The sequence below is a fragment of the Alligator mississippiensis genome, chromosome 2 (assembly GCF_030867095.1).
Source record: "Alligator mississippiensis isolate rAllMis1 chromosome 2, rAllMis1, whole genome shotgun sequence".
In the NCBI taxonomy this organism is placed as follows: domain Eukaryota; kingdom Metazoa; phylum Chordata; order Crocodylia; family Alligatoridae; genus Alligator; species Alligator mississippiensis.
Window position 1 is genome coordinate 166,007,439 of NC_081825.1, and position 24,142 is coordinate 166,031,580.

At 41.4% G+C, this 24,142-nt stretch overlaps 1 protein-coding gene across 1 annotated transcript; it reads right to left on the reverse strand.

Annotated features, from left to right (window-relative positions):
- Nucleotides 1-334: 334 nt before the first annotated feature.
- Nucleotides 335-22,582, reverse strand: LOC102573967 (albumin). The gene is made up of 15 exons (XM_006265651.4): nt 22,450-22,582; nt 20,709-20,769; nt 19,418-19,550; nt 16,540-16,754; nt 15,431-15,563; nt 14,461-14,558; nt 12,497-12,626; nt 9,455-9,669; nt 8,612-8,744; nt 6,020-6,117; nt 5,536-5,674; nt 4,856-5,079; nt 3,110-3,242; nt 2,408-2,468; nt 335-528 (listed from the first exon to the last, which is right to left on the reverse strand). Exons 1-14 carry the CDS (start codon nt 22,532-22,534, stop codon nt 2,418-2,420), a joined length of 1,848 nt encoding a protein of 615 aa, XP_006265713.1. The 5' UTR covers nt 22,535-22,582; the 3' UTR covers nt 335-528; nt 2,408-2,417.
- Between the last annotated feature and the right edge of the window lie 1,560 nt (nt 22,583-24,142).

Genomic DNA, 24,142 nt, shown 5'->3' on the forward strand with positions numbered 1-24,142 from the left:
TCAGTTTTAGAAATTGATTCTTAATATCTAACCTACATCTCTTGTTGCAATTTAAAGTTGTTACTTTTTATCTGATCTCCTGTGAACAAAGGTGGTATGTTTGGAGTGTTGTAGCCCTGGCAGCTCAGGAAATATGCAAGAGTAAAGGGATTATTTCACAATACCTTTTAATGTAAATGGAGTTAAGCATAAGTTATTGCTTTATCTAATATTTACTTTAGAGGGGATCTGCTGCTCTCCCAGACCTGCATAAGAACATTCTATGCCCAATAGCTTGTCTAACCTGTCTCTATAACTTACATTTGATCCAATAAAGAATATTAAAGACTAAAGCTTAAAGATTTTTAAAACTTTCTTTATTATGCATTTCACCAGAAAAATACAGCTGTAAAATGTCTGGAAAAGTTTATGTTTTGTTTGCAAAGTGTTGGGTATTTTACTAAACAGAATTGTAAACAACTGAGAAAGAAGTAATGTTGAGGACATATTGAGCAGGAGATAGTAATCCTTTTCCTCCCCACTGGTAACCTAAAATAACAAAAAAGATTATTTTAGAAAATTGTGAGCTACATCAAAGTGTTATGAGAAGTATTAAACCACTTATGTTGAAAATAATTTGGTATGTCTACAGGTGTGCTTTATTGCAAAGTAGACTCATTTGCTCCACAGTAAAACATCACCATCTACAGGTACACTACAACTAGGGCACAATAGACTAATTTACTCCAGCATAGGATAGTCCCGTCAGACAGAAATACTATTGTATGCTAGAGTAAATTAATGCACTTAAACACACGTGTAAATGGTAACATACAGATTAGTTTACTCTGGTTCAAATTGTGCTGGAATTTATTTAGTCACATTAATTACAGGTGTAGACATGTCCACTAGGCACATCTACATGAGATGCTACATTGCCACAGCAACAAGCTACTGTGCCATAGCTCATTGCTATAGTGATATAGCATCACCAGGCATGAACCATGACATGGATGCTACTGAGCAGTAGCAGCTAAAAATAACCATGGGGCAATGGCACTACGCAGTAACACTGGTTACTGCACATTCTAAAGCAAGTGATAAATGATTGCACAGTAACAACTGCACAGTTGGCCACAGTTTGATGCCTATTCTCAGGATCTCACTCACTTGAAAAAACAGCTCACAGGATTGACCTTATAGGCTCTTATGCTGCAAAGACTCAGGACCAGAGTCACCTTTACCCCATATGGCACATCCTCTTCAGGATTGGGACCAGAGGATTTTCAGGTTTTAAGTCACAAGCTTTCTTTGTCAGCTCTGTGATCAAAACATCCACATATAGCTACAGCTGTCCCAGGAGGTCAAGTTGCAGAAGAGATGTCCCCAAGTGCATCACAGTTATACCTCACTTGGTCCTAACACAGGCTTTCTCTCCACTCATGGTGCAGGGTGAAGATTCCAATTAGGCATGTTGCAGATTAATCTAAGAAAGCTATTGTATGACTATTGTATGGGCAGGTCTAGCATAGTGGTGCACAGCTTCTTTGCCTGGTGGGCCAGACTGGCAGTGCTCAGTTTGTCCGTGGGCCACATCCAGACAGTGCTCCCAATCTGGTGCCCAGGCAGGCGTGGCTGGCACCATCTGGCCATGTGGGGTGGACGGGCCAGGCCAGGCCCAGTGCAACCCTGAAGAAGAAAGGAGCTTGAACCAGCCCCATGGAGAGGGAAGGGGGCATGGCCAGGCCCAAACCCAGTCCTGTAGAGAGGGAAAGGAGCATGGCCTGGCCCTAGGGGGTCAGGGGGTGTAACCAGGTCCCAACCTGGCCCCACAGAGGAAAGGGGACATGGCCCAGCCCCAGAGAGAGGGAAGGGGGCATGGCCAGGCCCTGCAGGGTAAGAGGGCATGGTCAGTCCCCAACCCAGCCCTCCAGGGAGGGAAGAGAACGTGGCCTGGCCCCAATCCAGAAGCAGTTGGGTGTGGCCTAGCCCCATAGGAGAAGGGGGAATAGCTTGGTTCAAACTGGCCACACAGGGAACAGGATTTGGGGATTTGGCAGGGAGAAGGGTGCCTGTATGAATAGTCACTGCTCCCCCAGTGCTAAATTTCCAGACCCATGGGGAGATTCACAAGCTAGACACAATGGTTCCACAGGCTGCATTTGACCTGTGGATTTGAAGGTTGAGCACTCCTGGTCTAGCATGTTATGGATTGCATGAGGCAATCACCTCTGTAACATGTAACAGGTCTCCAGAAAAAAAAACATTGTAAAACACAACCTAGAAGGGGATGTGCTGTCTTTTGTAACCAAGGATCCCAGACTCCAAGATAAAAACAGTTCTAGGAAGGAACCAGTGCTACATCAAGCCATGATCCCATTTGCTCTGAGGAATTAAATGCATAGTCCATAAATAGTGGTGCTCCTACCTGCCATGCTTTAGCCTTCAATTCCTAAGATAGCTCTACTTTTCTCAATGAGGCATACACCCTGGGAAAAGAGAAGACAAATATTTGAGACAGACTATCAATGCTAGTAAATGACACAGGGCATTAGTACACATTCATGTGCTGCAGCACTGAGCACTTTTAAAAGTGCCCGGCACTGAAGCACATGCATTTGTATAAATGGCAAAATGCACATCAGTGCTGAGAAAATGGCAGCAGCACACTTTTGAACTAAAACACATTGAACGTGTCTTAATTCAAAAGCACACTGCTGCTATTTTCTGTGCGCTGACATGCATTTCGCCATTTATACAAATGGATGTGATGCAGCTAGCGCTGCATCAGCTCACATGCTCTGCAGACTCAATTTATCGAGTCTTCTACGACACATTGGATTTCTGGTGCATCAGAGCAGACAAAGATATGTGTATACATGCCCACAGTGTTTAGTTAAGAAGCTTCTATGTTCTCTAACTGTTGGAGTCTTGATGGCACACAAGGCCAAACCAGATGGTTCTAATGGTTCATGTACAAGAAGGTGCCTCACGTGTACATTAGTACACAGAGAAATAGAATCACTTTGTGGTAGCTGAACCCTTTCAATTAAATGCAGATATTGACATGTCCATGCATGCTTTCTTTGATCAAGACTAGGCCCTGTATTCATGAAAAAAGAAGAAATACCTCTTCTCCAAAGCAGGTATCATGGTCTTCTGCCTTGCAGCATTTATCCACCATACCAGAAAAACCTGCGGTGATTTTCTGCAGTTGTTCATCTGTTATCGTGGGCTTGCGTTTAACAAGGTTGATAAGCAAACTGGAATGAAAGCAAAACATAATGATATAGTTAATACCAGTTAGTCTGACTTGACTTGCTGGGATTCAGTGTCACATTTCCCTGAGGCCTGTGTTGATCCTGGATCTGACTCAAGTTATGAGAAATGCCTACAAGTGCATGTGGTCTTGGGTTTGAAAGTGAGTTTCCCCCTTGCTCAACATAGACGTGATCTATTGTCCAGTCAAGCTTATGGGATTTTTCTATTGACTGCAGTGAGACTTGGATGAGGCCCTGCATGTCAAATATGAGAAAACACAGAAACAGCTCAAAATAATCCTTGCTTTGTTGCTTCAGCTCTTATGGGCGTGTGTAGATGAAATGAGGGGCATATGTGCACAACACTTTAAAGTGGGTTAAATGATTTTGCACCACTTTAATGGCATTGGTATTTGCAGGTGTCAGTGATATATTGCGCATTAATTCCAGCCACTGTAGCACATTCAGTGGCGTAATGTGCTTTAAATGACTTTGGGACTCAGAAAACTAAAACACTTCCAAGGAGTTTTAGTTTGCTGCCCTACATCCACGGAGTGAAGCACCGGGCTCCGTGTGGCTCAGGGGCTGTGCAGGCAGCCTGGGAAGACAGGCTCCACAGAAGAAAAAAAAAAGCAGCAATCCTGATCTTTTTTTTTTCCCCTGGAGCCTGCCTGCCTGCATGAGCTGCTCAGGGACCCAGTCCTTCCCTCTGCAGCTGTGGTGTCCCCCCAGGACCGCCTGAGACGGGTGCCTGTGGGTGGATGCCACCTGAGGAGGGACACTGCTACCATGGAGGAAAGCACCAGCCTCCCCCCACCTTCCGCAGCCCAGGGACTGCTCCACCTGCCGGCAGCTCGCCCTCCCCTCCTCACCACCAGAGGCAGGTAAGACACAGGTGTGCATGACACAGGGGGTTACTTCACCCTAAATTGAAGCAGTGTGTTTTTAAAAACCCATCACTTCAATTTAGGGTGAAGTAAATCCCCGTTTCATCTACAAATACCTACAATTTCAGCCACACTGTTCAGTCTGCCACTTCTCCTGTTCACCTTCACTCACCCCTCCCCTCACCTTATTCTAGGTACAAAAGATACTCCTTGCATGGTTCTGTAAAGTCTCCATGGTTTTTAATTATTAAGAATGCATCCTATAAGCCACATTCCTGGGATGCCAGTAGAAAAATGGCTTGCTAAGAACCCCCTCTCTTTTTCCTATCTGCCTTGTACCATGCACTGGCTCAGACTGAGTCACTATGCCATTGTACTGAATGCTCTCTGCAGTAAAGTTCCTAACAGGCTGCAGGAGGCTAGAAAAGCAAACTTTTCACATCATATCTTCCCTACAAAGTGATCAGGGTTGCCAGAGTTGGCTATGGAAAAGAAAGCCTGAACATCTGGGAACAGCTCAGTGTAAACCAGCATTGTCTATGGATTACATCAACTGAAGATGTGAAATACTGAATGTTTACAACCATAGTGACAGTAGTTTCCAAGCAAATGCTTGTAATTACCTGCAAATGCTTCCTTGGTTTATCTAATACATTAGGGTTGTGCTCCTCCATTTCAGGATGTTAATTCTCACAAGATCTATAATGAATTAGAAAACAAAGGTCTTACCTATAGTCGTTTTTTTGCTTTACATCTTCAGGAGCAGAGCATAATTTCTCATCAAAGTTGAACACATTTGGGTTGAATGGTGGAGGTATATACTTTTCATCCACTCCCAGTTTGGTGAGGCACGGTCTCCTTTTAGAATAGGAGTCATCACAGCAATGTGCAACTTGGTCATTTATATGTGTTGTTTCCTGTTTCTTGCACATTTCCTGAATCAGAATGCTAAGCTGAATAGAGAAAAGAAAATCAACAAAGTAAGAGTCAAAACATTTTTTTATGGAAATAGGAATACCTGATCCCCACAGCCGAGTGGTATTCCACTTCCAAACACAGAAAGCATCAGTCTAGATTTCATTTGGTTTTGATTATGGAGAATGAAGGAAACAAGTAAGTTTTTTTTTTAAATGATATTGAAGTAATCTGCTGAAGAGCTCAACTTCATTGAAAACAGAGGTGGCTTCTGCTAATGGATGCAGGGGGCTAACTTAAGGCTTCTAGCTTTGAAAACAATGGTCCAGGTTCCAATGAAAAGTCTCAGGATTAATCTCCTCTTTAAGACAGAGGCAACTTTGAGGATAAAATGGCTGCTGTCTATGGGTTCAGCAGGTTTCATGGAAACTTGCAGGTGCAGTACAAAGAAAAAAACATCAAAAAGAAGGGAAAAAAGGAAGAAATCTACTCACAAGCCCCTCAGAACAAGGCATGTATTTGTCTTCAGGTTTCTGGCAGCACTTGACACCAATAGCTGTCATCCTGTGTCCAAGTTCAAGCATTGTTTCTGTGGATACTTGAGGCATTTTCTTGGTGTAGTGGAAAAGAAGCCTGAAATCACAAGATTCCACACTGAATGATTACTGTTGAACAAATTATTGGCAACAAGTTATGTAGCAAGGCTAGTTTCACCAAGTACAAAACAGTCTGTCCAAAGCTGTGCTAACTTTCCTCTGTTTCAGCAGGGAGAGCAGCAGCAATGAATCCCTTCTTAACAGGGTTTTTTTCTCTGCACCACCTCTTTTGTCCCAGTAGTGCAGTGTTGGTGCTTTCTAAAGTACCAGCTGAACATGTCTTCTGCCTTTTTCTGATCATCTGTGTCTGGAAAATGTCACCCTTACCAAATTGAACACATTCCCTTCTTATACACAAGGACACTTTTCAGAAACAACATACATTACTGTGAAGTTAAATTCTCCATCATGTGCAAGACGGTCACAGCGTGCCTTTATAAGGTCTTTAGTCTCCTGGATGTGTTCTTGGATAGCCGCTTCCTGCAAATAAACATATTCCTTATTAGCAGCATGTAACATAATGTGTCCCTGACAGCAGCACACCCAGGTCCTATGCAAACAAATATGCATCTAGTGTAGCCACTTATCTCTTCTATTTGTTCCGAAGTACAGTTCCAGCCCCCATAACTGCAGTAATTGAGAATCCTATCATATTTGAACATATTCATTTTTGGAACATCCCTGATTACACTAAGAACACAAGAAGAGCTACACTGGATTATTCCAATGGTCCGTTTAGCCCAATATCCTGCCCCTGACAGAAGAACAAATGGATGCTTTAGAAGGAGAGTCTTGAAGCAGGTATATCTAGAGTGGTCTACCCCCGTTCATCACCCTCCCTGGCATCCACCATCATTAGCTTAGAGATGCTAGAAGGAACATTTCTGACTGTTGTGCTCTGTCCTAGCCACTGAACCATTCTCCCTCTCAGGAACTGGCTTCTTCATTACTCAACAGTGCTTCACTTGTGTGTAGAGGAGCAATGCCAAAGTGAATCCTTTTTTACTTAAGATGTTACAGCATGCTGTTTTCTGTCTCTCTGAACATTCTCCTGAAGAAAATATTAGGTGCAAAAATATTTGTGAAAAGTTAGCAGGGCAGTCCCTGGAAGGGGGTGGGGGTGGGGAGTGTGAATCGGGGAGACAGCCCTGGGCCCCGCACTTTGGGGGGCCCCATGGTCAATGCCACATAGGCCCCACTGTGGCCACACACCACCACTGCTGAGTGCTGCTGGCTCTGCCACTGCCGCTGAGCACTTCCAGCTCCAGCCGCTCGCCAACCCCCCACCCATGGGCTCCACACAGGCTGGTATGCCCCAGGCCCCGCACCCCTAGAGATGGCTCTGAGAGTAAGCATAAGGTTCATAAATGTGACTGATACAAGCTGATGGGCTTCACCTGAATAAATCTTTTTTAAACCTTTTTTTCCCCAGAATTTCCCAGCACTAAGTAAAATCCAGGTTTGTTTTCTCTTGCAAAACCAATTACTTCTGTTAGCCTCTAAAGGACTGAAATGCTTTGATTTCAGGGCCAGATCCTGTTCCATCTGTTAGGTGCCTAATTTTGATCCTATTTAAGCTTATTCAATGTACATGTATCAGTCAAAAAAATCCAGAAAGAACCTACACACATTTTCTTTAAGTCTTTCAGAGACTCAAGGGTGAAGTACAATCACATGTTGGCAGCTAAGTTCATTTACATGCCTAAGAGGCAGAATAGGTGTTAAACCAAAATTGCTTTGTGCCCCTAACAGACAACACAATAGACTGAAGTGTCACGCCTGCCAAGGCCCCTGCTGTAGCAGGGAACTGATTAAGTAAGGTTAGTGTCACAAATTCAACTTAAAACTTGGGTTGAAGTTGCATGTTGCACTTAGACCATACTAAGGGCAACTAAAATGTGAGCATCTGGACATTAAGGCTTGTTAGCTCATTCTAAGTGCTCTCCAAGCATCTCAAAGTTACCTCACTACAGGTGAGGGTTAACTCTGAGCCAAGCTACCTAGTTGAGAGTAGGCTCACTTCAGTCTGCTCCATGGAGATAAAATGATTAATATGCAGTCCACCAGCATCCCAGGACACACCACTCCCAGCTCTCTCCTCTTACCCCACCCTTCACCCCCCCCACACACACAACAGTGACAGAGCCAAGGCATCCTGGCTCCTAGCCACACCCCTGTTTGCTAGTCCTCTAGTAGCAAGAAACAGCACTAACACTTAATGTGCAACTGTTCACAACATGTTCTTAACTTTAACACTATTTAACATCCCACAGATTTAGTAAGGTCAAAGTATAAACTTCACCCTTATTACTAAGTGCAGTTAAAATATGAGCAGATGCATGCTCAAGCAGTTTAGCATATGTTCAATGTTCTTTTGGCATTGCAAAGATGTTACCTTTCAGAAGAGGGTTATCTCCTAACACAGACTAACTTTAATACGTCATTACATTCCAATGATCTGCAACTCTTACAAGTGAATGTAGGGCGCCATCAAAACACATCCTAGCTTTAATACATCACAACATTCCAAGGAATGGGTGATACCACCCTGAGAGATGCCAAAATGATCCTTGTAAAATGTTGCAATCAAAGTTTAAAAAAACCCCAAGATTCCTGCATCAGACATCATGTTACACACTTTTATGCAGGACCTCATACGTATGAGTCCTGAATTTTGCCAGGGCCTGCATTTGCCAACACAATGGAATTATTGGATGTAGTATGACTTCTCTATCTCTGGGTCAAAAGATAGTTCTTTCTCCATAGTCAATGAATCTTTGTCCTTTGTCCTCAGTAACAAAGATGGCAATGGTACCTCTTCCATGGGAATCCCAGCTTTTCCCATAGATTAATACACAATAGATTCTTTAAAAATGGAATCTCATTAAAATTCCCCTGATCTGACTCCATTCATCATAACTCAAGACATTTCAACACTCTATTATACTATATGTGGAGAAACAGTGGAACCTACCACTTTAGCATAACATTCAGAAGGATTTTCAGTTTTGCAGCACTTTTCCAGGGTGTCTTCATATAGCTTAGCAATCCTCAGACATGTCTGAGTAGAGAACTCTGGGTGCCTTCTTGAATATTCATAGAGAAACCTGCAACGATTGAATACTGCCAGCATTAGAGCTGAAGAATAAAATTGCCATGGCTTCCCTAATGAATAACATAGCAATGAGCATAGAGACAAATCATGACTGTTGTTCTGATGGAAACAGGTCAGGTAAACCCTGAGGTTTGGAATGGGTTTCCTTGCCTTAGTAGGACATCTTTACCATTGCAGAGCCTATAAATGATTGATTGCAGGAGGGGCAACAACCAAAGAAAAAAAACACTTCCTAAATAGGATGTTATAGCACAAGCACATAGCAGCCCTGAATATAATGCTATCTCATACCAGTGGCAAGTGGCGGAAAGCCACTGATGTGCTACCTGCCATACTCCACTAGAAAGATATGAGGAGTTAACACTGGGAATTAGAGTATAGGAAAAGGAAGGAAACAAAACAGAGGAGATCTTGACCTCTCCACGGGCAGGTCTAAAAAAATCTTCCCAAGATGTACTCTACTGGCCAGATTCTCCTCTGGCATAAAATGGCATCACTACATAGAGGATACCAGGCGATTTACAGCAGCAGAATATTAGTCAGATAAAATTAATCTACTTGCTGTCTGTCTTTAAAATCTATTATTACAACAAGAGCAACAACAGCAACAATAACAAGTACAAGAATAACAATAACATGAAGAATAATAATAATAACAACAATAACAGTAACAATAATAAATCTACTTATTATATTACATACTCTGCCAGGAAGGCATCATGTCCTGCCTCCAAGCATTTGCACACGTCTGGGTTGTGTATGTACTTGTCACCTATCGGGGGTAAGTCTGCAGGTTTGTCATCAAAATCTGCTTCAATGATACACTGGCTTCGCTCTACCACTGGTTTCTCACAGCAGTGATGTATTTTACTGGAGATCGCCTCTTCTTTGGAGCAGATGTAAGTCATGAGTTCAGCCTGCAGAAGATGCAATGAAGCACCAGTTAAAAGGTGTTGATTGGCCATCCCCCCCTATTATTTTTGCTATATTTTGGAAGCATGAGTCAGTGCTGCTCTTCACCCATTTTCTAGAGAACTGGCTGACTGCCTAAAGAAAGAAAGGGTTTTTTCAGGATGTTGTAATCAGCACTCCACTAGACAGAAAGCAGCCTAAAATAGGCAGAGCCAAAGCAATGCCAGTCTTCCTCCCAGCAGTAGGCCCTTTGGTCTATCAGAGCCATGGCACTTCTGTCATTCTTCATGGCCCAACCTGGGGAAGGTTGTCCCCATTCCTTAGTTTTAGCATGTTAGTGAGGGGTGACTAGAAAACCTCAAATTCCCTGTCTTTGTCACAGCCACATTCCCCTGACAGCCCCTGATTTCTCTGCACTGCAGAATGTGGCCAGATGCAAAAGCCCCACAAGAACAGAAAGGCAGTCTTGGACACTGCATGCAAGTGGACAGACATCTTGAGAGTACCCTTGTGGTCAGTACTGCAGTCCTTAACCTGGTGAGTTGTTCCATCGAGCTGAAGGGCACCTATTTTGTGATAATTTTTAGTTCAGTCCTGGGAGACCTCTTGAGGATTTGGGCAAACCAGGGTTTGCATTATGTGGGAGCTTGAAGGGGGGACTGAGCCCCTCCATAAGAGATGAGAGTCCCTCTGTAAGATTTGAAAATCATAACCTGGGGAGGATCTCCAATTTTATTAGGGCATTGTGATAATCAGCATGATATTTTTGCAGACCACTCCCCCACCCTACCCAAGAGTCAAAGTGTAATTCAAAACCTGGGGCTAAGGAATTTTGTTTTCTCTATATCTGACATTCAAAAAATAGCAGAGCACTCCTAAATCCCCTTCCTCCCTATCTGCATGACTGAATCTGAAGTGCAGCACTGCAAAACAGAGGTTAGGGTCAAGAATTTTCTGCTACTGGCTGGCTAGAAACTCCAAATACATTGCAGCATTGCAAAACATTTGTGTGGTTTCCATTTATGCCTGTTTCTGTTTTGAGGTCCATTTGTGTGTGTCTGTGGCTTTAATTTTTAACCTACATGGTCTACCTATTACCCTAATTAATATGGTGATTTTGAGCTTCGAAAAAAACCTTAAGCAAGCAAATAAATTCGAAGTCATAATGAATGTGTCATAATTCCTTAAGGGCTATATTTCTAGTTGGTACTTGAGAAATATCCCCAACCAGTCCCTGTGGGAAACATTTAGGCTTAGGAGGCTGTGAAGAAAACTATAATGACCTGTAGATTACTATAAAACTGGAATGTATAACCCATAATTTTTTGCTATAAGTGATGGAATGCCTCTGGAAACCTGGATTCTAGAGCTGGCTTTGTTTCTCTTTGCTCTCTGTGGTCAGCTTTTACTAACATTCACCATCAACAAAGAATGTATATTTTGGAGCGGGGGGGAAAAGGTTGCATAGGGCAGTACGCCTAAACTACACCACAGTTTTATTACATACTGATGCAACCATTTGATGCATTCCCATGTGGCACTTCTACCTCCCACTTTTAAAACACCTAAAAATAAGTTTGTCCATATCTGATATTTCTTTGATGTTTCTTCAGGTTTTAGAACTACCAGCCCATTTTGTTAAAAAAAAAAATAATGGCAAAAACACTTACTCTGCATGGAAAACCAAACTTTGTGGGTCTGAAAAACCATCCAAGTTTATAGGCATCTTGAAATAAATTACTAAGTGCTGACTTCTGGCTGGTACCATGCTCCTTGCCCCCACCTTCCCCCATGAGTTGCTTCATCAAGCTGAAGGGTACATATTGGATGCATCTACATGTGCACATTTAATGTGCATTAACCTGATTTAAGGCACATTAAGGGCATGCATCTACACACGTGAACCTTAAAAATGGTGATTTAAGACTATTTAAACCTAAATTTGATACCTGCATAAAGCAGGCATCAAATTTATGCACAAACAGTTAAATCACATTAGCAAATGGGATGACACACTAATGGACAATAATGCAGTGTGTGCCCATTGACTTGAGACTAACTTTAGTCCCAAGTCAATCCACACACCCTCGTTAATGCTCAATAGCATGTCTACACATTCGCTAATGTGATTTAACTGTTCGTGCATAAATTTGATACTTGCTTTATGCAAGTGCATATCAACATGTGCCAATATCACATAATGCACATTAGGCAAATGAAAATGAAAGGTGTATAAAAGCATGTGTAGACATTCCCATTGAGTATGTGTGTAAAAGCATGTGTAGACATTCCCACTGAGTGAGGAATTTAGAATCAGTGCTAGGCAGCTGTTGAGAATTAGGGCTGAGAAATTATGATTTGATTCTTGAATATGAAGTATAGCACTGCATAGAGAGATATGGGGCAAGAGTTTTCTGCTATTGGCTTTTGAAAACCTCCCAGCACACTGCAACATCACAAGACACGTCTGTGAACTGCATGCCTACCTACTTCAGTTCCAGGATCAACTTTTGCATACCTATCACAGCCTTCATTTCCACCTGTTTCCCTAATCAATCCCTGTTTCCCTAATCATTGTCCACCTGTTTCCCTAATCAATATGATGATTTTGAGCTTCAAAAACCTAGGCAGATAGGTTATACTCCAAGTCATAACTAACATCTAACCATTCCTAAAGACTATATCCTAAGTTAGTGCTTAAGAAATATTTCCAACCACGTTTCCTGGGGAATGTGTAGGCATTAAGCTGTGAGAGTAGAGTGTGTGATAGAAAATATAACTCTTCTGAGTTCTTTCTCAAATATACGAATGCCAAGAAAATATATAATTTACCCTGTCATCCATGCACTCCACCATGTCACCATCGCAGCACTCTTTGTAGATTCCCTTGAGATCTTGTACAATTTTGTGAACCTCTGCAAATGGAGCCTTTGGATATTTTTGGCTAATGAAGGCTAGCCGCCTAGAAAGAAGGGAAGAAGAAGGGAAAAGAGTATTTGTGAAGCTTAGTAAAAAAAATCTGACATTTAGGCTAGTCTGTAATACTCAGGAACAGGCAATTTTTTCATTAGTTGGACTCTTGAAAGCTGTCAGTCTCTCTCAAAAAGATGCTCTAGATACATCTTACTATGTTGGGCTACTCACTAGATAAAATCAATGTCTTGCATTTATGCAGGGGATCAGACAAGAAAACTGTACTGATCAGTTCTTAATGTATAACAGGCAAGGGCTGTAGCTGAACTATTATTATCCAAGGAACATGCCTCTGAAGCATTGATTCTGGAATAAATGATACAATCACATGTATTACTGCAACCTAGTATCTAGAGCTGGCTTCATCTGTCTTTACTCCCAGTGGTCAGCTTTGTACTAATGATCACCATCAACCAACAAAGATTATGCATGTTTACCTTTGCATAGTGCAGTGCACAAAAACAAAGCCACAAATAAAAGCAAAGCCACAAATAAAGATCTTGCCCATATTTGGCAAAGCCTGGAATGGCCTAATCCTTATGCAGGGTTTGAGAAGGCTTCTGGCCGTTATGTACTCTGCCAGGAAGTTACCATGTCCTGCCTCAAAGTGTTTGCACACTTCTTGCAATTTTTGCAATTCCTTGGGCAAAAAACCAGGTCACTTTTAAATATGAGGCTGATCTTCAAACCCTGTGGATGCAAGTGACTGACTTATATAGACAGAGGTAAACATTTTGTCAGTGCCCAGGGATACTGATGTAAATTGTTATGCTACAAGTTCTATGTTTTCTGTAGCAATAGAAATGTAGCAAAACCACTCCAACTTTTCATTCCGGGTCTAAGTTAGGGCAGCTCAGTTTACTTTACAATGCCAAGGTCATGTGGCTGTAACTAGTTACAGGATAACATCTGAGGTGTGCTCCCATGTGGTGCTTCCTCCTCCCAGTTTTAAAGCACTTAAGAGGTATATTTGTCCATAACCTGACACTCTGATGTATCTTCAGGCTTTAGGACTAACAGCCTACAGGTTTCCCTCACTTTATGCAGGTTCTGTATGTGCAAATACACTCTTATTCCATGACACTTTTTATACCAAAAATTCATTATATGCAAGGTAAATTCACTCTTATGAGATCAGTGTGGTGGAAGCCCACAGTCAGCTCCTTTGTGTGGTACATTGTGGGAGTGATGCACATCAAAATATAGTCTCCTGTGTGGATCTGTGCTTCTCATCCATTGTCTGCGACATGTGTTTGTGTAGTTGCCATCCTCATTATGGTAACATTCACAACCACCCTGTGCTTGTGTGTAATGTCTGCTGTTGGTGAGCTCCAAAATTCTCATGTAAAAATAGTAGAAATGGGTCTATGGGTCAGTACAGTTGAGGTCTTGAAATATATCCCCAGGAGCAACGGGTAGGGGGTACACAAGGGTGCACATGCACCCCCTGAGCGTAGCAGTGCACCCCCTACAAAAATCACTGCAATTGCCACTGGCCACCACTGATGCTGCCAGTGGCATCTGCTGGGGGTTGCCGATCCCTGTTTGGTGCTCCCCCACACCACCAACAGCGCTGGTGGCATCTGCGGGAGCTCCTGCTTACCGCCACTGTGTTCCTGCCGCCACTGCCATGCTACCACTACCACCATTCCCCCCCAGCTGCTGGGGGCACACATCGTTTATGTATATCCCTATGTGTTACATTGTAAAGTGGGTTCCCACCTTAATGCTGTTTTGCGTTATGTGCCGTTTTCCAGGAACATGTACAACATAAAGCAAGGAAAACCTGTATTTTGTTATAAAATAATGGCAAGGACACTTACTCTGCCTGGAAAACTCTCTCCCCAAACTTCTTTAAGATTCCACAAGCGTATACCTGCCGTGAATTCAGTTTTTTGGCTTTTTCCTTTATGGCAGACATCTATGGTAAAAAGAAACAATTTGTCAAAAAAAAGTCACACTCGATAGATTAGAAAACAAGAAACAGGAAGCTCCAGTCTACAAATACAAAGGACTGTTCCCTAGTAAAACTGTGAAGAGGCAAGCAAAGTAAGGGGTCCTGATGCAACCATTAGCCACTTACAGTCCAGCAGTTAATTTTGATTCAAATATTTAGGGCCCAGAATGGCTGCCCTCCCTCTTGCTAAGTTGTACCTTGCTGTGTACCAATTGATTTCACTGAACTACACAGCCTTTGCTTGCAGAGTCACCAAATGGTGGTTCATCAGAAGCCATGGGGACTGAGCACAAATGAAGGGACAATGTGGCCCAGAATGTTTTAAAAGTAGGTGACAGATGGAGACCCTTCAGTTATTTTATGACTATTTCACAAATAATGATATGTCCAAGTAAGTAATGTGCAAGAACACCACAATTTCTGCATAATTTGGGAATAACTTCCTTTGTTTTTGTATGAAGCAACGATTTCTTATGGTGAGAACTCTCATTGGATTAACTGCATAGTTGAGACAGAATTATACAAGCTTTAGAATACAACACATACTTCTTCAGGTCTTTTTTGTATATAATTATTTTACATACTGGTATTTTCTCATTCTTCTGAAATGCCTCAAAACCTGTGGTATTTCGAGTGATATGTGTTGGGGGTGGGAGGAAATCTGGGAAACACTGTAATTTTTACCTTAGAAGCTGTTATACAGTCAGGAGGCACATTTTATTTTAAAATTACTAAAGTTAATTAGACATTGTCCTTTCAAGACTGCCTTCTGATCTTACCAAGGTCAGGGTTAAGTGGCTGGAAAATTTCACTTTTCACATAGAAAATCTGAGTACCTTTTCATCCAAGCAAGTACCAATGTCAGTCTCTGCACAACAGGCTTCAACTGCATGCTCATAGTCAGCACCCAGGGCAAGAATTGCAGGGGCATAAAGGAAAGGTGCTTTTCTTGCAACCCTATAGAGGTAACTGTAATTCAAAGAAAATACAAAGCCAGGTGTTTCAGTAACAGCAATAAATGTCCTCAACTCTATGCAAGGCTTCTGTTTTGTTTATTTATTAGATTCATAGTCTTCCCTTCCCCAAAAGGCTCAGGATGGCCTAAAATAGTGAATGTGCAGTGTCTAGGTTTTTAAAATGTGTGTGTGAACATGTGTGTGTACATGTGTGTGTACACACACACACACTCTTACATACATTCTAAAAGCCTAGACACCGCACATTTATTATTTTAATATATATTAGAAACACAGCAATCTAGACATAGAAATCTAGTGTGGTATCTACCAATAGTGTGTGTTGTGCTACATCTGAATATCTCCAAAGAAGAATTCACTAATGGAGATTATTGGATGAATTCCTTATATATTTGGCCACATCAATACTATGAGAATTAGATTTGTATTTTTATTTTTTTTAAATCGCTGATATTTTCTAATTGGATGAAACCTGCCTAGTTTTGTTGTTGCCACCCCTTGCTTTCTTTCTTTTTTACCTCTTTTTTCTGTCCTTTCCAGTGACAAAGTGAAAAAATTAAAAGAAAATGGAAACTGGAAAAAAAAAGGAATGCTGGAAAAGTAGAAATGTAAACATTACTGGGTTTGGGTTTCAGGCCTTTACCAAAAAAAAAAAATCTTAAAAAAAAAATCCAGAAAATGTGTATATGAAGAAACATATGGTTTTCTTTGCAAAAAATTCAAATAAAAAAACCAAACCATTATAACATCTAGTGGAAATGTCATCACAAGTTCAAACTTTGAACAATTTTTCCAGCTCCTTTGACACAAGTGTATACAATATGTATGTGTGTAGCTGTTTCCACACTTAAGTTGGCAACATTTTGGCCATGTAATTCTGTGTGTCTACATGTCCGATGAATCTTGGGGAGTACCTCTGTTTAGTATGATTAATAATCTGCATCTTTAATAAAAATCAGTTTCCTTACTGTTCCAAGAATGACTGTTTGTTGTCTGTGAAATCCTTGCACAATACAGCAGGCTCAGGTCTCTGATATGGCTGAATGAATGGTGGATTGTTTATTTTGAATGTTAGGAAGCACTCATTTCTTTCAGGGTCATCTTTAGCACAACAGTCAGCCATCGACCCGTACATATCACGAAGAGCCGGTACGCCACAGATCTCATCCAAGAAAATGGCAGGCTACAGTGAGAGGAGTAGAAAACAAACATGGCCAAGAGTCACCATTAAGGTTGGTTATGGAAAGCATAATGTATCATAATACTTAGGGTCGGAAGAGACCTAAACAGATCATCAGGTCCAACCCCCATCATCAGGTCCGACCCCCTGTGGATGCCTGGGTGCAGCTGTGGCTATAGCAGCAGTCAGTGTGCTATATTTGCAGTTCAACTGGGCCATTGACAGAATGGCTGTCAGGGTTAGTGGGAATATCCCCCAGAAAGTTCTGGAAATTTACTGGCTCTATCATTTACTGGAGACAGACCAGCCTGACTGGTCCATCACCTTGCCAGGGACATTTGGGGGCAGGATTATGTGCCTTTAAAAGGTCATGGCCCAGCCAAGATAGAGGCATCCTAAGGATACACACTATGATCAGACCCCCTTTTTCCAGGCTGGTGCAAAACATTAAGTCTAGCCTGTGTCCCACCCTGTATGTCAATCCAGTTATATTCTGGGATAGCCCCACAGTTGCCATAGACTCCATGAAGTCCCATTCCAGGCCTGACAGGCCAGCCTCAATGTGAATGTTGAAGTCACTCAAGACAGTAAGTCTGGGTGTTCTCAATACCACTTCCAAGGCCAGATTCGCTAGTTTAGTCAGGGGATCTGTTGCGCAGAGGGCTGATTGATACACTAACAGAATCCCTGACTTATCCCTGGTTCCAAACACAAGGTAGGATCCCCTGCATTGAACAAGTCAGGCACCAGACACCTTTTACATGCAAGAGTTTCTATATAGACCACTGCCACCCCAGCTTCACTGCTATACCTTCCCCTACCTAGCACTACCCTGCTAGGCACAACTGATACCCCCAAAAGGTCCCTTCCTATGCTCACCATCTTCTGCCTGCTCTTGGTAATTTCCACCCAGTTGCCAGGGCTGACAACAGGCTCTAAATTATGATCCCACCAGGGAAAAAGATTGTTTGGGGAGATGTCCTTAGCCAGGCACACTAGGACACAGATTGAGCAGGGAAGCAAGCAGGGAAAAATTCCATCCCACCCTACCCATTCCCAAATTTAGGCACATGGGCCAAAGTCATATAAAGCTAAAATCAGCAGGCCTCTATCAATTCCAATAGTCACACTACGAATTGACATAAGTCCATCAATTTAAACCAGGGATGTGAAAGACATGGTCCACGGGCCAGATATACCCTGTAGAGCCCTATAATTTGGCCATAAGTCTCAGACTGACCCCACACATTGCATACAGCATATGATGCTAGTTTGGTATATGCCACATTTGGTGCACATAGCTGGACCCAGTGTGCAAAACCAGTCTAGCATAGACACTTTATGCAGCATGCCCTGTGCCAACTCCATGCATGAGCCCTGGACTGGAGCCAGCATGTGCTGCATGCAGTATGCAGGGCTGGTCCAGGGCATGCATGCACTACATGAGTTGCTTGCATTGGACTGACCTTGTGTGCTGGTCCAGTGCATGGGACATGTCTGTGGGCCTGATCCGTAGGGCTGGATAAATTTGACAGTTGATTCTGATATCTACATTCTCCCATTCTTTATGATCAGTAGAGGTCTGCTATTACTTAAACTTAATAGGACATATACCATCTCAAGTTCGCCTCAGACTACCAGTTCCACTGAAATCAGTGTAAGTTCTCAGGTGTATCTATGACAGGATGTGGTCTATATTTGAATAACAATACAGGAAACCTTCTAAAAAATTGTTGTGATCCCTTGTACTCAATTTGCCAGTTGGAAATAGCCAGAATATAGTCCCAAACATGCCCCTCACATCCTTAGGCATACGACTAATACTGAGTAGGCCTCCAGGTAAGTTAGGTTTTTCTAAATATCTCTAAATTCTTAAATATCTTTGTAAAGCTAGATAGCAGGCACTTTCTGAAAATTTTTACCTGAGGGTCTTAAGTTCCACTACTGCCCTCCATCTCCAACCGGATCGGAGGCAGCTTCCCAGCAGCCAGGACAAGTTCTACCTGCCCCACTCGGGGCCAGCCCAATCTCCCCCAGCTGGGATGGAGCTGAAACAGCTCCCACTCTGCCCTCCAGAGCTCTGGGCTAAGCCCCCATATTCCCTGACAACCAAGGGCTGGCACTTAGGGGAGCCAGGAGCTCCCTCTGGCTGCTGCAGGTGGGCAGAGCAAAGCAGGAGCAGCCCTAGACTGGACTGCTGGGCTCAATTTGTTCCTAACAGGGGCACATGTATAGACATGCACCAGGGAGCACTTTAATGATCCTGAATTTTCTGCAGAAAAAAATCAGGCACATTAATTGCGTGTGTAGACACACCCAGTGTTTCCTTACAGTCAGACCTATACTTCATGTGCCAGTGTCCATTTCTAGGCTCCTAAATATCTTTAAAAATCTGGCCCTTAGTGACTTAAGACCCTATGCCTTAGAGGAAGTCAATGGAAAATAGGCTGCTAAATTGTGTAAGCATTTTGAAATTCTCTACTCTTAGAATATGGTATTTAAGAATATCCACCTGAAAGGCAATTTGGCTGACAGCATCAAAGACTGAGCACCTTAAGGGTTTATAGTGATAAGAAAAGAAGGTTCTACTTTGCTGTTTAAAGTAAACTATTTCCTGCTGTAACATACTATGAGACAAATACTGTAACTCTGGATATTTTGCCTACCAGTGATTTTGTGCATTCTGCGGCATCCTCATTGTCTACACATTTGTGTGCAAGGTCAACGACATCCTTTACCAGTTTAGCTAGTTCATCAAAAGGACACTTCTGGAGGTACTGAGCAAATGTGATCAGGGCACTGAAATATAAAACATAATTTTTAAAGGTGAAGATAACAAAGAAACATCTTTTTTCATTTTACACAGTTGCCTTTGGATTCAGAGATTTTGTTTTGATCCATGGCAATCAAAACTGCGAGAGAACCCTTCATTGAAATTACTGAGCAAAGTTAGTGAGAGCCAATTATTCCAAAGGAAGAACGCTATGACCAAAAATCTGATTCAAATGGCATTTATGCCTAAAATGAATAACCTCAATATCATAATTCTGCAACCTATATTCTTTCTCATCCCTTCCCTTCCAAGTCTAAGTTTTAGTTTAATTTCTTTGTGAGGACCATCATATAGGGTATAATCACCTCAGATTCGTGACTTGTCCTCAGTGGGTAAATCTACATGAGACACTACTGTCCAGTCACTACTGCGCATTTATTATTTGTTTTAGCAAGTACTAAATAAATGCACAGTAACTGGATTTACTGCACAGTAGTGCTGGTAAACATCTTTTAAGTGACACCACTTGTGCAGTAGCCTAATAATACTGTGCAGTAGCATATTAGCACTGTCTGTGTTGTGATGCACTACTACACAGTATTTTTCGACTACTGTGTAGTCAGTATCTTGTGTAGGTGTGCCTGGCGTTATCCTTCCCCTTGCATCCAGCACACTTGCAGTTACCGTAAGTTTAGGTATTAGTGTCATGGTTAAAAGTAATTGATAGTAGAACATTAACACCTAAAGGAGTTTCTGTAGTAGCTCTCTGAGATCTTTAGTTATCGCCACCATTCCTAAAACCACTAGGCAACTTGGTTTGTCCCAGTAGTGTCCTTTGAATGAGACACCATTTGGCACACAAAGGTTATTGAATCTGCACTACTTCTAGGCCATATTTGCTTGGGGTGGTCGGACTTGGGTGTGGTTTGGTTCCCTCTTACCTAGCCAGTTGTCCTACAGTTCACTCCTAAGCATCTCTTAAGGGTAGGACTGCAACTGCTTCAAGGCTCAAGCACGTCCTGAGTCTGCCTTATCTGGCTGTATATAACACTTCGTTTTCTTTTTTGTAGAGTCCATATGTCTTTTAATTAGCCCACATTGTATTTCCCGCTAACCAGCAGCTTATTTTCGGTGCGAAGACAAATGTAAGGTTATTATATCATTCATCTTAAAGGTTCACTTACACTTCTTTAAAAGTCGTTTCCTTTAAATCGCTGAAGCGGTGGGCAATTTCACTCTTGTGTTCTAGGTAACAAAAAAAAAGAACAATATGTATCAGCTTTACATTTGCTGTGTGTAGATTCCTCCTGCTACAGCGAATCTATTTGGGCATATGAAGGAGTGTTTAGAAAAATGTTCAGACTTGACCTAACTCTTAGACTCAAGAGAAATGTTCCTATTGACTTCAGCAGGAGACAACTATAGCTGAAGTCTTATAATCCCTTGCTTTAGTTTTTTTGTTTTTGTCTAGGGCTCTCCATGCTGCTTTTCTGATAACCCTTCTTTCCCAAGCCTTTCTTTGGGTTACCTTGATTTTTCCTTCATCTCAGGTGGCCCACCTAACTCAGTTTCCAATGATTACTATGGCCTTTTTCATATGCTTATCTAGCCAAAGTTAGTCTGTCTCACCATCAATATATTCTGGTTTAATAGTTAACTGCCAAAATGTGTTCCTGTTTCAAGTATAAGACAAACAAACTGGATCTCAGATACCATGAACCATTAGCAAATTTGGAGTTTCAGTTATAATGACTGCACTGCTGTGAATATTGAAGATGAACTCAGATGGTCCCAGTCTGATCTTTAGGAAAACCTTGTTGATTGTTTGAGTTTTTTTAATTTGCATACCTAAAATTAAAGAGGTCCATTGGCTTAGATTCATGCTCTACTGGACACATATCATTTGCATCTGCTGCAAAAGGTAGGGGTCATATTCAAGCTTTCAATCTGTAATTAAGATACCTAATAATGCAAGGCTTGTTGATCCAGGAGTAGCTTAGTAGGCTTTGCAAAGTGACTGAATACATAGAAAAATTAAATAATTTTATTTTCACTGAAATTTTTATCAGATAACTTGGACATTTCATTGACCAAGGGATGGATAGAGGAGCTAGTTTTGGGTAAAAACAAAAACATCTGACCAAATGTTTCAGTCAAAATCTTTCAGCTTTTGGGTTCTCAATTCTTCCAAAGGGGAATAAAAAGCTCTCTAGGAAGGCAGTCTCCTCCGGTAAAATTTAACTAAACTCAAAATCTCAAGAAAGCTGTGATGGAAAATTCTTGGCCAGCCATACTCGGTGCCCAAATTGAGATTTAGACAGAGTATTAGGAAAGAAAGGAACAGCGGCTCTAGTTTTATGTATAATTTAAAGAAAAAAGGTTTTTTGGCAGGAAAGTGCATTTCCTTGTTCCATTCTTTAGAAGTTATTTAGGGGAAAACACTATATGTTGATCACACATTCAATTAATGGTGTGATAGAAACCAGCCGCAAAGTTAGTACACATTTTTTGTGGAATAACTTTGTGGCTTATTCCATGTTTTATGATACCATTAATTGCTTTAAAGTGCAGCTAGGTTAAAACTTAAGATGTGATTAACTTGTTAAACATGTCTCAAAAGTGGAAGGGACTATAATTCATCTCATATCAGCACTGACCAAGCCCACTATTTTCAATAGATTAAGTTATTCTCCAGAAGGTTATGCTTTCAAGCCTTAACCTGAAAAGTTTCTGCCTTCAGAAATTAAAATTTTCAAAGTCTTTTAAAGTCAGAGTTTCTCCATAAACTTCAATGGATTTTAGAGCAATCATTTAAAACTAAGTTATGAAATTCTGCAAAATTGAATCCAAAAGTCTTGGGAGCAATACTACAAAGCTTGCAAGGACACAGCATTAAAGCAAGTAGTTAGCACAGATCTTTCTTACCTGCCTCTCGAGCAGATCTTTTCAGATTCCTAGATGTAGCAGAACTGAAGAGAAAAATTAAAGAAATTAATGCCACCCACTTCATGGTTGCAGAATTTGGTGGGGGAAGGATTGTGCAGGAATGCTAGAAAGATTGCAAGAAAGGTGTTCATTTATATACTCTTCTCTGTCCAGACCTGTAAACGATTAACCATACAATAATCACTTGTAGATTTCCATTTGATCTGAATATTACAAAACTGGGAATATTTTTGCCAAAAATTAATTTGATATCATTATTTACTTATTTGGACTTGATCTGAATCTTTTTCTTCTAAAAAGGCCTTGCAAATTCATGAACCTTCTATCACCCCAAAAAATAAAGTTTTGTGTAAATTACCTTATCAGATTACAACCAAGGGATTTCATTAAAATATTATTTAGTTTACTCTCATTGCCATGCTTTTTATGGCCAATATTTGTTCAAGTGATCTGAACTGCTAGCTGTAGGACTTCAGTCAAGGGATCTCTGTCAGCAAAGCAGGACTGATAATGTTCACATTGGGCGCATCTACATGAGACACTACTGCATAATAGTTACTGCTTATTTCTTTAATACTTGTATAAGCAAGTACTGAATAAGTTCACAGTAACCAGAGTTACTGTGCAGTAGCAGTAGCCGATGCCTTTTACGTGATGCTACTGCACAGTAGCCTAATACTACCGTGTGGTAGCGTCTTGGCGTGGTTTTTGCCACATGACACTACTGCGCAGTATTCTCTTTGTTAAAGTGTTTCAGTTAACCAGCTTGAGTACCAACAACAGAGTATGAATTATGATCAATGAATAGTTTTCACACAGGCTGTGAAGACCACAGGAGCAGAAAATTATGTGCTCAAAACAGTCAGTGAATTCTGACAAATAACTACTATGGAGCCAAAGATATAAATGTAATTTAGCATAGTTCCAAGGTGAGGAATACTGTGATTTACACTAGTTGAGAGTCTGGATAGTATTTTTTTTTTTAAAAAGGGATCTACTGAAGAATGGAAGAGGGCAACATTCATCACAAATATTATTGTCAACAAAGAAGTCTGACTAGTCTGAACCATGAGATTTCATAGGTGATTTACCAGTGAGTGTCACCTCTTAGACTTCTTCTAATTAAGTGGCATTGTAACAGGAAATCATTTCATTTTAGCTGCTAAAAGAAAACTAAATCTCTGGAGGAAACACCCTTTTCTAATGGCAGGATGCAAACAGCTGTAAATTGCATGACTGTATGGCCAACCTGCAAGCTCTGTGTAATTCCAGTGACATACAATCAATGCATCTTCCCCATCCAAGTGTTTGCCCCTGCCCTGTATCCTTTCCTTATTCACCATAGCCTGAGGATATAGATATATGACACAGTTACTATGGAATAATTTCCCCCAGAGTTTAACCCTTAGAATTTAATATAGTAAGATGTACACACATACAGTCAACTCTCTACCTGGGCACTGGGTCACAGAGAAGATAGTTTACATTCAGCAAAGGACTGCCCCAGACTAAAATAGACTTAAATGAAAGACACATCACAGGTTCTACACTTTTTTCAACAGGTAACTTACTACATAATACTTCTGGAGTGATCCAGGAATTATGTAAGACGAAAGAATTTTTGTGGGTGATATCTTTTACCAGAACAACTACACCTTTCAGATAGACTTAA